This window comes from Hakea prostrata, chromosome 1, assembly GCF_041222555.1.
Source record: "Hakea prostrata isolate BN-2017 chromosome 1, UWA_Hpros_2, whole genome shotgun sequence".
Taxonomy (NCBI): domain Eukaryota; kingdom Viridiplantae; phylum Streptophyta; class Magnoliopsida; order Proteales; family Proteaceae; genus Hakea; species Hakea prostrata.
The window spans coordinates 5,242,158-5,257,573 of NC_142600.1; the positions used below are offsets into that span (position 1 = coordinate 5,242,158).

At 38.6% G+C, this 15,416-nt stretch overlaps 2 protein-coding genes across 3 annotated transcripts in view; both read left to right on the plus strand.

Annotated features, from left to right (window-relative positions):
* The window catches only part of LOC149026906 (vacuolar protein sorting-associated protein 52 A-like), a 46,467-nt gene extending 36,176 nt beyond the window's left edge, over positions 1–10,291 (plus strand). Inside the window, exons 16-21 of one of the 2 annotated variants that reach the window (XM_089157122.1) lie at positions 6,194–6,244; positions 7,121–7,300; positions 7,401–7,535; positions 8,752–8,826; positions 9,250–9,307; positions 9,390–10,290. In XM_089157122.1, the coding sequence (XP_089013248.1) occupies positions 6,194–6,244; positions 7,121–7,300; positions 7,401–7,535; positions 8,752–8,826; positions 9,250–9,307; positions 9,390–9,694 (804 nt within the window). In that variant the 3' untranslated portion in view covers positions 9,695–10,290. Of the gene's footprint in view, positions 1–6,193; positions 6,245–7,120; positions 7,301–7,400; positions 7,536–8,751; positions 8,827–9,249; positions 9,308–9,389 lie in introns of both variants that reach the window. The other variant, XM_089157129.1, reaches the window with a different exon arrangement.
* A 989-nt stretch (positions 10,292–11,280) lies between these two features.
* LOC149026907 (Ribosomal RNA processing Brix domain protein) lies at positions 11,281–14,306 on the plus strand. The gene is made up of 7 exons (XM_089157140.1): positions 11,281–11,396; positions 11,503–11,593; positions 11,746–11,949; positions 13,172–13,417; positions 13,492–13,734; positions 13,884–13,949; positions 14,057–14,306. The coding sequence occupies exons 2-7, from the start codon at positions 11,525–11,527 to the stop codon at positions 14,177–14,179; spliced, it is 951 nt and encodes a 316-aa protein (XP_089013266.1). The 5' UTR covers positions 11,281–11,396; positions 11,503–11,524; the 3' UTR covers positions 14,180–14,306.
* The last annotated feature ends 1,110 nt before the right edge of the window (positions 14,307–15,416 follow it).

Below are 15,416 nucleotides of genomic sequence, written 5' to 3' on the forward strand. Positions count from 1 at the left end.
ACAAAGCGGACTCATTCTACTTATTTACCTTCTCTTCATAATAGAAAAACTATTCATTTTATGTTAATTCATACTGATGTGTGGGGTCCCTGCCGACGTGTGTCTATTACTAGCCATAGGTACTTTGTTACTTATATTGATTGTCATTCTCGTTCTACATTGATTTATCTTTTAAAACAAAAAAAATGAGGTTTTTCAATGTTTTCATGATTTTCATAATATGATTAAAACTCGGTTCAATGCCACTGTGAAGATCCTTTGCAGTGACAATGGCACAGAGTATATTGATGGTGAATTTCAGAGATATCTCTCTGACTCTGGCATAATACACCAGACCAGTTGTGTTGATACGGATGCCCAAAATGGGGTTGCTGAAAGGAAGAATCGGCATCTCTTAGAGATAGCCCGTTCCATTATGATTGCTATGAATGTACCTGACCAATACTGGAGTGATGCTATACTCACTACTTCTTACCTTATGAATGGATGCCCAGTAGGATACTTGGTTTTAAATGTCCTAAAGAGATTCTTCAGGGAGCCTCTTCTTTTGTTATTTCCCCAAACGTTTTTGGATGCGTGTGTTATGCCAGAATCACAACCCACCAGAGTAAGCTGGCTCCCCGCGGCCTACGCTGCATATTTTTGGGGTATTCTGCTACTCAGAAATGGTACAATTGTTATCATCCTCCTTCCAAGAAAACCATTGTATCTATGGATGTAATTTTTAATGAGTCTTGCCCTTACTATACACCTCTCCAGGGGGAGAGTCCTAGAGGAGAGGTGTTCTTTCCGACTCTAGATCTTCCTATCACACACCAACACAACTTAAGAGTCCCAGAAGAGTTTCCTGACCAGGGGGAGACTTCGGCCATTATAACTGAGGACTCTAATCCTCCCCCTTCATTTTCTGAACCATGTGAAGAACCTAGCCAGGGGGAGACCACTCCTGTGAGACACACTGTTGGGGTCTTTCAAAACCAGATTGACCAGAATAAGGAGGTGCAAACTTATCAACGGAAGAATTACAACCGGCTAAAGCAGGTGAAGAAAAGTGATACGTTACCACTTCAGTCTCCTGCTCCAGAATCAGATTCTACTGTTCCCCTTAAGGTATCTTCTTCTGATCTTCATATTACTGTTAGAAAAGGGGTCAGATCTTGTGCTCAACATCTCATAGCTAAATATGTTTCTTATAACTCTTTGTCTGACTCCTACCGTGCTTGTATATCCTCTCTGTCATCTATCTGTTCCTAAAAGTTGGCAGGAAGCCTATGCTGATAAGAGATGAAAGACAGCTATAGTAGAGGAAATGCAAACAATGAAGAAAAATGACACTTGAGAGCTGGCTACACTTCCTCCAGGAAAAAAACCAGTGGGCTGCAAATGGGTATTTGTGGTTAAACAAAATATGGATGGATCAGTCAACAAGTTAAAAGCTAGACTAGTTGCAAAGGGGTTTACCCAGAGCTATGGGATTGATTATCAGGAGACCTTTGCCCCTGTTGCAAAACTAAACACTGTCAAAGTTCTGTTGTTTGTAGCTGTGAACAAAGACTGGAACTTGCACCAATTAGACGTAAAGAATGCCTTCTTACATGGGGAGTTAACAGAAGAAGTCTATATGGAAATCCCACATGGTTTCTCTGATGACAATACTGTAGGGAAAGTTTGTCGGTTAAAGAGGTCAATTTATGGGTTAAAACAGTCTCCTAGATGCTTGTTTGGACACCTCCTGAAGGCAATGACTTCTATTGGGTACAAGCAAAGCAATGTTGATCATACTCTATTTGTCAAGAAGTCAGGTACTAACATCACACTTCTCATTGTCTATGTAGACGATATTGTCATCACAGGGAATGATGGTGAAGAAATTCAAAAGTTGAAGGACTTTCTTGGCAGGGAGTTTGAAATTAAAGATCTAGGGAAGTTACAGTATTTCTTAGGGATTGAGGTGGTTCGATCAAATAAAGGTATATTCTTATCCCAAAGAAAGTATGTCCTAAATCTATTATCAGAAGTGGGAATGTTGGGGTGTAAAGCAATTGATACCCCTATTGAAGCTGGAACTAAACTTAAAGAAAAAGAGGGAGAACTGGACAAAGGAAGATACCAAAGGCTGGTAGGGAAGCTTATTTTCTTGTCCCACACCAGGCCAAACATCGCTTATGATGTAGGGATAGTGAGCCAATTCATGCATGATCCATATTTAGCTCATATGAAGGTTGTTACCAGAATACTATAGTATTTAAAGGGAACTCCTGGAAAAGGAATACTTTTGTCACCCACTGATAATCTAAAAGTAAAAGCATATACTGATGCAGACTGGGCTGGATCTCCAAACAGGAAGTCAATTTCAGGTTACTATACTGGAGGTAATCTAGTTACTTGGAGAAGTAAGAAACAGAATGTGGTAGCTTTATTTAGTACCGAAGTTGACTATAAAGCTATGGTTCGTGGAGTTTGTAAGCTACTATGGTTGAAAGGCTTGCTGCAAGATATTGGAGTCCAAGTTCCAAACCCTTTGATTTTATATTGTGACAACAAGGCTGCTATTAGTATTGCTAATAATCCGGTGCAACATGATCAAACTAAGCACATTGAAACCGACAGATTTTTTGTCAAAGGAAAGTTGGAACAAGGACTTATTTGCATGCCTTATTGTAAGATCTGGAGACCAAGTAGCAGATGTTTTCACTAAGGGTTTGAAAGAAAGAGACTTCCTTCCTATTGTAGGCAAGTTGGGCATGACTAATATCTATGCCTCAACTTAAGGGGGAGTGTTGGATTCTACTAGGAGTTCAATTAGAGTTTGTATAGGAGTTAAATTAGAGTTTGTATTCATGTAGAATTCTATTACTTGTAATAGTGTACTTTCCACTTAATTATAAATAGAGGGCTTGAGATCATTGATCCATAAGCCATTCTACCAAAATAGTGTTTCTCAACACCTAAAAACCTTGTCCGTAGAAATTTCATTATACTATTTCCTTACGTTACCAATATCTACAATGTACCCTCAGTAACTATGGAAACAAATGAAGTAAACTAACTACTGAGCCGATTGTTAGTCAGGGCGATGACGCTCCGGTAATCCTACCATGACCTCCCCTGTTTCCTCCGGCGAACCACCATTTCCTTCCTCTGATAACCCTCACTCGGCCACCCACATTATTCCTGATGACCCTCTTTCCCTCTCCTCTACCCCTATTCTTCAATCCACCACCTCCACCGTCAAGCCTTGGAGCTCCCTTTTCAACCACCAACATCAACCTAACTGCACTAACCTCGACCTTGCTTTCATCCCTTCCTCTTCAAATGGCCCTAGCCCTGTCGCTCATTGTCCCTCTGCATCCACTATTGTTTGCATTCAGAGATGGTCCTCTGCTATCATCGGCCAATTTCTTGGCCCTCCTCCCCCTTTCGGTATCTTGAAAGCTTCACTCTCCAAACAATGGAAAGCCCAGGGTATTCTGGATATCCGGCTTGTTGACTCTGGCATTTTTTTGTTCAAATTTGACTCCCCTGACTGTCGTTCTCGAGCCCTTGAAGGCTCCCCTTGGTTTGTAGGGAAAACCCCTGTATTCCTCAAACCCTGGACCCCTTTTCTCCCGCTTCGCAGGGTCGACTTCAGCTCCCTTCCCCTGTGGATCAATTTGCCGGGATTGCCGCTCGAGTTTTGGAACTCTGATTGTCTGAGTAGAATCGGCTCTGCTCTAGGTAAGCCCATTCGTACTGATGCAAAGACGCTGAATATGTCTCGCCTCTCATACGCGAGGATCTGTGTTGAATTCTCGGCTTCAAAGGATCTACCTTCTACTGTCACTATCGCGGATGATCTTGGCCTCAAGTATAATCAAATCATTGTGTATGACTGGATTCCTTCCCGCTGTGACCTATGTTCATCTTTCGGTCATGGCTCAGCCGAGTGCTCCTTTGCTCCTATTCAACAAGCTATGTCCACCGCCCCTGACTGTTCTCTGCCGTCTGATGACACAAGGTTCTCCGTAGAAGCTCTTCTAAAAATGAATACAATTGATGCTCTAGAGAAGATAACCATCGCCGTTCCTACTGTTGCTGTTCCGTCCGTCGATGCCGTTCCTGCTGATGCTACTCTTTCCGTGGAAGCTGTTCCCGCTGTTCCTGCTGTTCCTGCTGATGCTACTCTTTCCGTCGATGCCGTTCCTGCTGTTGTGGCACCATCCGTCGCTACAAGCCTCCCGCCGGTTGCCGGACATTCAACTCCGGCAACAAATATGTACCGTAGAAGAAGAAGAAGAAGAAGTAAAGCTGCAAACATACCTGATCCTCTGCTCCCTTCCTCGGTTTTCGTCAAACCTTTTGACGATGACCATTCGTTAAAGCCTGCAGTTCCAGATAGTTACTTTCCGGGTGAGGATTCTGAAGCTCCTGAGATGTCGGCTCCTGCCTTCGAAGTTGCTGCTACCATCAGAGCTCCAGACCGACTGGTTGAGGTAAGGGGTTCTGGTTCTAGTTCCATTGATCTCACGTCACAAGCTTTCCCAAATGATGCAACTCTGAGCAACTTAACCTCAAAAGCTTCCTCGCCCAGAGCCTTCTGCAAACCCTCATTGAAGTCAATAAACCCAATCCCCCTCTCTCCCTCTGAACCGCTTTTACCCACGCCCTATCTCCAGCTGGGGCCCACCACCATCCAGCGAGATTCATCTTCAAAACAAACTCACCGCCTTTCCCCTAATGAGTGTCACATGCATTAGTCATGTTGGTAGTCATCAACTTTGGATCACCATAAATCCGTAAAATTTAAGCATATCATTATGTGCCTCTCAGGTGAGGGGAAATGTAACCACTGAAGTTTCCCTTGCAGATATAATGATGGTAAGCCAGATAGGAAATTCCAATGAACTAATGTTCAATACAATTAAGGGCCCAGATGTTTATTTCCATTTGAATCTCCATTAGGAAAATATACAATGTGGCAACCCTAAAATAGAGTGCCCAAATCTATCAATAGTTGTGAACTGATAATAGTAAAAGTGAGCAATTGCAAATTATCAGACTAATCACATAACACATGAATTTGAAAATGTATTAATCAATTTAAACACTTTAAATTTGGTATGATGGACACATGCCTCTAATGCAGTTTATCCAAAACTTAATGTGGATGCAAGGTGTAACGAGGTGGCAACAAGGTGACCATAGTTGTGAACAGATTTATTCCAACCCTCCTTATCTGTTTACTTGCATTATACCTATATTTCAATTATCCCAGCTTAATGAGACCCTACATAAACCCAAGCAAAAGCCCATTCTACTACCTCAAACCTCCTCCTAGATGCCAATCTACCCAAGACCATATTTACGTTGCTAAACAAATCGGAAGCATGAAGGAAAAACTATAGGTGATGGTGTTTCTTACCTTAGTTCTGGTGGGTTTTTTTTTTTTTTTGGGTTGGATTATATGAAGAAATAATATAATCTTGTGTGTATATTTGTAAATAATGTCAGGAATAGGGTGAATCAGAATTTAGTATAGCATTATTCGTTTTAAATGTTTTTCTTTGTACGGTAATGACATTTCTTACCTATACTCCCTTGTGTTCCTTTCCTGTGCTGTAGAGGATAAGGGTGAAAGGTCTCTACCACCTAGTAGGGTGAAGGGTAGGTCCATTATTGGACCCTGCCTACCCATATGCAGAGCTAGAAATAGCTCAATTGTATATGCCCAAACCAGAAAAGTCCTCTTGCTGGCTGATTCCACATCATGATTCCTTATTTTGTAAAAAGTGGTTTGGAAAAGAATCAAGTGATACTTTCAAGAGGTTTGATAGATATGTATCGAATTCGAGAGAGATTTCATATTGGCATCTTGAATCTTTATTTTAATACTTAGGCTACTAGTGGTTGCTTTTAGTTCTAGGTACTTGGGTAGGGATCAGATGCTATTCTGTCAGCTAGAACACATTTTATTTTTTATCATGTGGAATTTTCCGTATGACTTCTAAGTTGAGTCTTGGGTGTGGAACTATACATTTCTAGTTGTAGCAGGGATCGATATTGGGTCATGGTGTAGGTCCTGCAATCCTGTGTTGGGCCTATTTTGTTACTCAGTGGAAGCTTTTGCTGTTTATTTTTTTCTGATGGATTTTTAGTAGATCTTTATACTTATAGAAGTACATTACAAAGTCTAACTAGCATTTTTCTCCTTCAGCTCATTATGTCCCGTCGGCGAATTCCGTGCTTGGATTCATATCTGGACAAGGTACTTACCTTGTTATCTAGATCAGATTTAGATCCTTAGGCTACTAGCTTCATATTATGTTCTTTTTAAGGTAGTGCACTGTTTTGTTTCCTTCGTTTATTTAATTACTCTCCAACTTCTGTACTTCTGTTGCCATTTATGAACATATTCCAATTTCCAACATGGTTGTCAAGTATACATGTTGCTCAGTCTATTGTCCCAACTTAGGTAGTAGTATGATTAGCTCGCCTAAGATTTGGCCTCCAATACTATTGGAAATTCTTGAATAACAGTACGAGATGCTGCTGCTCTGCATCTAGGGTCTCGTGTGACCAATGTATTCCTTTAATCTCAAAAGGAAAATCCTAAAGGGCCATTGCACAACCAGCTATGATATATGGTGTAGAGTATTGGGCTGTTAAGAAGCATCATATAGATATACTTAGTAAAGCAAAAATGAGGATGCTAAGATTAATGCGTGGGAAAACTAGGAAGAATAAAATAAAGAATGATCATATTAGAGCAGATCTAGGAGTAGCTCCTATAAATGATAAGCTACATGAAAGTTGACTAAGGTGGCATAGCCACATTCTACGGAGGCCTTTAAATGCCCCTATAAAGAGAAGCAATTTAATCTAGATAGAAAGAACTAGAAGAACTTGGGGAAGACCTAAGTACCTTAAGGGAAGTGGAGAGAAATGATATGAATAGCTTAGGCCTTGTATATAGTATGGCGTCAAACAAAGCTGATTGGAAGGCAAGAAGCCATGTAGCCAACCCTGTAGGGACAAGGCTTGTGGTTTGTTGTTGTTGTTGTTGTTGTTGTTGTTAGTCCTTTTGTTCACTTTTCTATGGGCATTTTTCCAAGTAAAACTAATCTTTAGTTGAATTGAACAGGTCAATATTGCACTATGGCCTCGTTTTAAGATGGTATTTGATATGCATCTCAACAGCTTGCATGATGCCAATGTGAAGACATTATGGGAAGATGATGTTCATCCTCACTATGTAATGAGACGTTATGCTGAGTTCACAGCCTCACTAATTCACCTTGATGTTGAATATGGAGATGGACAGGTTAGAATTAGGAAATTCTAAAGGTTGAGAAGTTCTTGGAGGTTTTTGAAATAGTCCAATTGCATTAATTATTTAATGTTTTATTTACTTACCCATGTAGCTTGAATTGAACTTGGAACGGCTGCGGATTGCTATTGATGACTTGCTCATTAAGCTTGCCAAAATTTTCCCTAAACCGAAGCTGCAAACCATCTTTCTCATGAACAACTATGATATGACAATTTCTGTATTGAAGGTAGAATGATCCTTGGTCTTTTGCTTCTAGTTTTGCCTGGATTACCTGGAGAAACTGTATGATTCACATGAGACAGATCATGATCCATTCTCCTGAACAGTGAGAATGCATCATTGGGATTGTAGTTATGGTTCTTAAGATCTGTTGATGGATCCAAGCAGACAAAGCTTAAGCCTCATCTGAGGAATCCCATTGGTTTCTTTATTTATTTAGTTTTTCTTCTAACTAGATCAATTGAAATGCTCCCATGATTTTTTTATTTCTATCTCTTTCTACACTTTCCTTTCTTACGCTGATTCTAGCATATTTGTAGTTCACCACATTTATACAATCTTGTGATAAGCATCTAGAGACCCAAACCTAACCCCTTTGGGTCAAGGCCAGATGGGTAATGCTGCTTTTTTTTGTGGGTTGAACAAAAAAATGGACCTTGAACAGGGGAAACCAGTAGAAGATTGATTGCAGACAGGATCAATACAATAGTCAAGACAAAATTAGATAAATGCCCCCCACCCCTTTTTTTTTTTTTTTTTTTTCTTTTTGTTGTCTTTCATTTTTTTTCTCAAATAAAGAATTAAGGACAGACAGGAGAAAAGGAGGAGGGAGATGGGCTATCTCAGCCCTGGGTCTCTTGCCCACGGCTATCTAAGTTGTTGAACGTGGATTTTACTTCCTAACTGAGGCTACTAGGCTACAAATTCAATTTCCCAAAGTCTTGTTTTGTATTGCCACAAAGGCCCATTTGCATCTCTTGGCCAAGGCTTTATTAGAAATAGAAGTTTCAAAAACAGAAACTACTAAATAAAAGCTAAGCAACTAAAATAGAATCTTCCTATAAACATGAAGGTCCTAATATAGCAGCAAACTGAAATTACAAACTACCTAAGATCTATGACAACAACTCTACACTAATGGCATCTTAGGATCGAACATGAACACTGTTTTGGTCTTTTTCTTTTCCTCGTTCATGCTTCTGTTTGGAGTAGGGCTGCCTTATGTGATCCTCCCTTGTACCTACAAAAACTCACCACATCATTAGACCAGGCTGGCTGCCTCGCACAGCAATCGCATTCCATGACCTTGCTGGGCCAGTTTTGTGGCTTGTTCCTATGGCCTGTGGGTACATCCAGGCTATTATGATTTAAAATAGGATTCTGGCATTCTGGTCCTGTTGGTGTTATTATTTTCTATGCTTTTTTGTTGAAATTGGTTCCAGGAAGCAGGTCCAGAAGGTGGAAAGACGCAGCTTCATTTTGAAGAACTACTAAAAAGCAACACAGCAACTTTTGTGGTGAGTGTGCCTAGTCATACATTACTCTTTGTGATAAATATCATTAGTAACTGAACTAGCAAAGTGGCTTTACCAGTCACCAAGCTGCTCCCATAACATCCTGAGGCAGCAGATCTGAAACAATTTGAAGGATGAAATTGTCCTAAAATGAATCTTTGGGATGTAAAGGGTGACAACAAAATTTGATTAGCAAAAAAGAAGGCCTAAATTTTTATATACAACTAGTTTACTTTGTGACATACATTTTAGCTTCCTGCCCCCCCCCAAAAAAAAAAAAAGCTCAGACAGACAACATAACACTTTTTTCTCTGTGGCTTCTAGTTGTTTGTAGTGTTTTGTTTGCATGGTTAATGACCTGATATTTCATATAATTTGAGATATTTTAGGCCTTGAATTTCTCCCCCACCCCCTTTTTTTATACAGGAAGAACTGCTGCTAGAGCATTTTGGGGATCTAATCAAGTTTGTGAAGACAAGAGCCTGTAAGTATGAAAAAAAGAATCCTTATTATGGATCTCTATGTTTGGAGATCAGTAGGAACTTATTAAATGTTTTCTTTATCAGCTGAGGAACTAAGTTCTACATCAGAGAAGCCCATCACTGTTCCTGATGTTGAACCACTTGTTAAGGACTTTGCAAGCAGATGGAAGGCTGCAATAGAGCTGATGCACAAGGATGTCATCACTTCTTTTAGTAACTTCTTGTGTGGTATGGAGATATTGAGAGCTGCATTAACCCAATTGCTGCTTTATTACACTAGGCTTACAGATTGCATCAAACACATAGTTGGTGGATCAACACTTAACAAGGATCTGATTTCCATATCTTCAATCATGTATGAAATCAGGAAATTCTCGAGGACCTTCTAGTTTATCATTGTATATGGCTCCCAGCATAGCTCGGCCTTTTTTGTGGGGTTGGGGAATCAGTGTAAAACATGAGAGAGAGAGAGAGAGAGAGAGAGAGAGAGAGGGTTCCTCCTTTATTATATACGAAGCATTCTTTCCAAATTCCGTATTGTCATATGGCATAACATTTTATTTTTTTATCTAAGGTTTATCAGAGTTATATATAGCAGCAAAAAGAAACTTGGACTCTTTCTCCCTTGTAGGACTGTTATTCATTTGCTTCTAATTGTATAGTTGATAGAAAGAGGTAGATATTATCCTAGTCGATAGTGGCCTCATCTATTTGTTTTACAATGTATAAACTCTTACATTAAGTGGTCAAAAGCTACTTGCATTTTAGTGAGTAGCATTCCTAAGAATTTTAATTTATCCTCACAATATAGGGGGGAAACTACTATTTCCGTATGGTAGCATTGAATTCATAAAGGATATCTAACAAAAACTATAAAACAATTTCCAACGAAATAAAAAAACCTAAATTCCCCACATTTCATCCCCATTCTCTTTCAATTTCTCACTCTCAGGACTTTTGCACGGTATATATAATCCTTTTTTCTTTTCTTTTTTTTTTTTTCCTTTTTTTTTTAATAAAAAAATGCACAATAACTTTATAAGGGGAAAAGAAAAGTCCATTTATTACTGAAAAAAAATTGTTCTAGTGGTTGAAACCAACATTTCTTAGTGAAGAGGTCATGGTTCGACTCTTGCTAAGGCATATTAATATCCCATCCCCGGCTTAATAAAAGTCCCTTTATACCAAAAAAAATAAAAATTCCATTTGCTACTGAAAAAAAAATTTTGTATGAACATGTTACTAAACAATTATCACACAAACCAACATTAATAATTCATAATTGCTTAAAATTTTTAAAATCATAAAAGAATAAATTAATCTTTACCTTTTTTTTTTTTTTGGTGAAGAAATTAATCTTTACCCTTAATCTGTTCTCTTAAAAGAAAAGTTTATATATTCAAATTGTTTAAAATAAAATAAAAAAACCACGTGCTTATACACGTGAAATTTTGTTAGTCGACCAAAAAAAAAAAGGGATTTTGTCTTGTAAATACTATGGCTAAATCACAGTTTGGGAATCAAATCCTTGAATTTATAGACCAATTCAGCCTAAGATCTTCACTTCAAAATTTTAATACACAATAGTCACCTTAACAATAAGCATGCATGTTTTAGGAATGGAAAAATATGAAAAGATGGACATTCAACATAGTCTTCCATCCAAAATCAACAAACTAGTTTTTTTTTCTTTTTTCTTTTTTAAATCAAATTAGAAAAACTAGTTGAATGTCTCAATGGCTGTACCCAACCTCATATTTGATTTCTAGCATGTTTTATGAGGGGTAGATATGTAATTTAGTCTCTAAGCAAACCGGATTACTGGAGAGTTGAATCAGATAGCTAAACCGGTTAGTTTTTTATTTATAAACCGAACCAGAACTGAATCGACGAACACTCCGGCTCTTGGTTCGACCGTTCAGCCGAGTCAAATTCGTCTTCAAGTATCAAAACCCTAAATCTCTAATACCTTCTTTCTCTCTCCCGCTGTGGGAGAAAACACAGTGTCGCTTTGAGCTATCCACGATCAAAACCAGTTTCGGAAGCGACTCTGAGGAAAGTGACACTCCGAAGCTTCAATCGTCGCTTCTGGTAATATGTCTCTCCTTCTCTCGCTCTCTCTCGGTACTGTTTGGCTTTCAGTTCTGATTTTTCTCGTATTTTTTACTGAATATTGTTCATGTTTGCTTTTCACCAGGTTTCTGTATGTTTAGCTCATCATGCTGACAGTGAAGACTCCAAAAACAGAGAAAGCTAGACGAGCTCTTGAAAAACGTGCTCCCAAAAATGTAAGTTCTGTTTGGGATTTTCCTCCCTCTTATATGTTTAACCTAATTCTTCAATTCAATTTCATTATGATCTTTCGCCACAACGACGATTGAACTCTCCATTCTTTGGCTATTCAAGTTTCTAATTGATTTTTGATGGTTCGATGATGTAGGTTGAGAATTTTAAGAAAACATTGATTCTTCATGGTACCAAGAGTAGCAGTGTACTGAATGCTGTGTTGTCTGAGATCCATCATCTAAAGAAGGATTCTGCCATTAAATATTCCCGGAAGAATGAGAACATTAGGCCTTTTGAAAGTGGTGGAGAAACCTCTTTAGAGTTCTTTTCTCTCAAAACCGACTGCAGTCTTTTCATTGTAAGTAATTATTTAGGCTTCAGCCTACAGTCTTCTTTTGTAACCTCATTGTTCTTGAGTAGTACCAGTATTTGAACCGGAGTTTGCTTCTAGCACTAGTTGAATTCTAGATTGTCCCCAAAACAATAATTTCGAAACATGTTTAGGATGTGTATGGTACTGGTCCCATATAACAGCACTAGCATTCTTTTGTTCCCGGCAACTGAATAGGTGATAGGTGTTTGGCAGAACTGTTCCCCCACCCCAAAATAAAGGGGAAAAAAGAACGAACTGGTGACACAAGTGGTCTGAGGAACGTTTTTGCAGAACATGAACAAAAGCTTGATAAAATGGTCTCTCCAGACCACCCTCATCCAACCCTTGCTCAAAAACCCCCTCTACCGGGCTATCATGCCCCACATCCTTGCTCGAAAATTAGATTTCATGTGTTTATTTTGGTGGTATTTCCATACTTTTTTTTTCTTTTTTGGAAGGGGGTGTGGGGCAGGGGTTTATTAAACTAAGTCATATCTAATTTTTCCGGGGTTAGATATGATGTATGTCTAAATTAGATAAAAATATGATACACTATCTTGCAACTATAGAACACTGTTTAGTACAAACATGGTTGAAGTTGAATCACAAATATGGATCAAAAAGTCAATAATGATCAAATTTACTGGCCTTGTATACATAATGTGGATGGAAGACTATGTTGAATAATTTTTTTAAATTTTCTTGTCAATGTGCTATTCCGATGCTCAATTTACAGATATTAGCTGGAAACCGTGTTTTATCTAAGGATAAACCAAATGTATTTTCACCCCAAGAAAAAGAAGAAGACCAAAAAATAATAATAATAATAATATAAACATATTGATTTTCACATGCAGTGCTTGCACACCTATCTTGCAGCATTTTGTTGGTTCAACATTTGCAGCATTTTGTTGGTTCAACATAGAGTTCTTCCATTATTTTGATGCCTACCACCTTTTTATGAATTAGATATTTGTTGTAAGTGGGAAGTTCTAGAGTGAAAGTTGTTGCTTTTTATGTAGCAGAATATTAATATCCTGATCTTCACATCCAGCGCATTTGAATTTGCTTTCAGTGAGCTGTGGTGTGGTGACACCGTCTAAACTCTGCCCGTAGGTTCTAGCTCAGAGTTATGTCCCCATTTCTTTTGTTAGTAAAACTACCCTCTTAAGTCCTTTAACAGTATCATTGTGGATTTTTCTTGCAGTATGGTTCTCACTCAAAGAAGAGGCCAAACAATCTAGTTATAGGGCGTACTTATGATCACCACATTTATGATCTTGTGGAGGTTGGCGTGGAGAATTTCAAAACCATGGAGTCATTCTCATATGACAAGAAGTTGGCTCCACGTGTAGGATCGAAACCCTTCTTGGCTTTTCTTGGAGAAGGTTTTGAGAATGTAGAAGAACTGAAACATTTGAAAGAACTTTTGCTTGATTTATTTAGAGGACAGGTATGTATTTTATTGGCTTTTCTCGTTTTGTAACAATCAATAGGGAATAAGAAGGAATGGTTGATTTCATGCAGGTTGTAGAAAATTTAAATATCGCTGGAATAGATCATGCTTATGTCTGTACGGCTGTGTCTTCTAATAGAGTGTTTTTCACACACACTGCACTCCGAATGAAAAAGTCAGGCACAATTGTCCCAAGGATGGAAATGGTAGAAGTTGGTCCTTCTATGGACTTTGTGGTTCGGCGACATCGTGTTCCTAGTGAGGGCCTAAGGAAAGAGGCTATGAAAACTGCTACAGACCGTCCCAAGAAGAAGGTTGGTTGAGCATCCCTAATCCTCTCATGTTGTTCATTCACTCTACTTTTATGTGTTGGAGAGAAAATCCTCTAGATTTTACCCAAAAAAAAGAGAAAATCCTCTAGACAATAATCTTGTGTGCTAAACAATTTGGCTTTTTAATTCAGGAGAAGAATGTTAGCCGTGACGTGATACAAGGGAAGATTGGAAAGTTCTACATTCCTGACCAACAGGTAGGAAGATCTGTTCCCCTTTGTTATGAGACTCTCTTTTCCTTATGCTTCTGAAATGGCTTTGGCTGCTCATTTGTTGAACTTTCATGATCTGTTGTGGCATTTAGGTTGGTGATGTTGCACTATCTAGTAAAGCGAAAGGGTTAAAAAGGGAACGTCGTGAAGCTAAGTTGAAGACTAATGCAAATGAGCACAAAGCAAAGAAGCCCAAGGCAGACGGTGAAGATTGATTTGGAATGTTGAGCTTCCAAGTAACCTTTCTTTTGCCTCTACGAAAGGTTGGATTAGATTTTTAATTCGTTACTTGAATGCTATGTAATTTGATGATTAGTTAAGAAATTAAATTTTCTGATTTTAGATGTACGTCTGTTTTCATTTCTTCGTCGCTTCTCCCTCCCTTTTTTTTGGGGGGTTGGGGGCGGGGGGTGTGTGAGTTAACAGCTTTTTATGGTTTCCTTTTTTAGGTAATCACAGCTTTTTATGTTTTCACCCGAACCGATTTAAGTGTTTTCATCACATAACCATGGGTTCCATTCAAGCAGGGGAGAGATGTTTGTATCTTTAATAGAGGAAGCTCTATCAATCACCTGTTTTTGCCTTCGTAGTTCAACCTAGTATTTCCCAGTTTTGACTCTGCATATCTTGGCTCAACATTATAATTTCTATTCCCCTGCAGTGAAGGCCTTAAAGCCCGTCTCGATTAAATTCTTGTGTAGAAAGAATGTCGATAGGGTGAAAATAGGGAGAGCATACTCATGTGCCACTATCTTGGAAAGAAAACCGAAGGAAATTGAAGGAAAATTTTCCAATTTATCTTTCGATGAGTAGTAATGAGAAATCTATCACACTATTCAGATCCAAGGGATTTGGAGTAGGCAAATTTTAAGAGAGAATTTAACAGGTTTGCATGCAGTGTTGAGCACTCGGAAAAAAAGAAAAGAAAATCTAAAGATGCAAAATCCGCTTTGCTTGGCCTTGGAATCGTGTAAGTGTTGAGGTAGTTTCTCTCTTATCTAATTCAACAATCAAATATGAAATGTCAAAGTTGTCTTCCAATGTTCCTTTGTTTTTTTTTTTTTTTTTTTTTTTTGGTTTTTTTTTTTTTTTTTTTTTTTTTTTTTTTGGTCAAATTTTTTGTCCAAGTCTTACTGCTATCAAAATTGGAGTTGTCCAGAGTCCGAATTCTCTACCTTAGGAGTGAGAGGGGAATAGCTTCAGTCCACATAGGTAGGGGTCCTATTGGTATGACCTGTTAAGATTGATCTCAAAAGTGAATTCCTCACTCATTGCGTGGTATGGTTGCTCCATTTCTTGGAGTGTGGATCATCTCTTATATTTCACAACGTTATAACCCCAAATTATGTGGTACAAGTAAAAAATATATTTTTAAAAAATGTACCACTATCATTCTAACCCTATGGCCCCTGTAATTTGTGGCCAACTGCCATTGGGGGAGATGATACGGAC

Excerpts from the sequence above, each read along its gene's own strand:
- LOC149026907 (XM_089157140.1), top strand. The coding sequence starts at position 11,525 with ATGCTGACAGTGAAGACTCCAAAAACAGAGAAAGCTAGACGAGCTCTT. Across the intron at positions 11,594-11,745 it reads AAAAACGTGCTCCCAAAAAT|GTTGAGAATTTTAAGAAAAC; the intron begins GTAAGTTCTGTT and ends TCGATGATGTAG. Across the intron at positions 11,950-13,171 it reads CCGACTGCAGTCTTTTCATT|TATGGTTCTCACTCAAAGAA; the intron begins GTAAGTAATTAT and ends TTTTTCTTGCAG.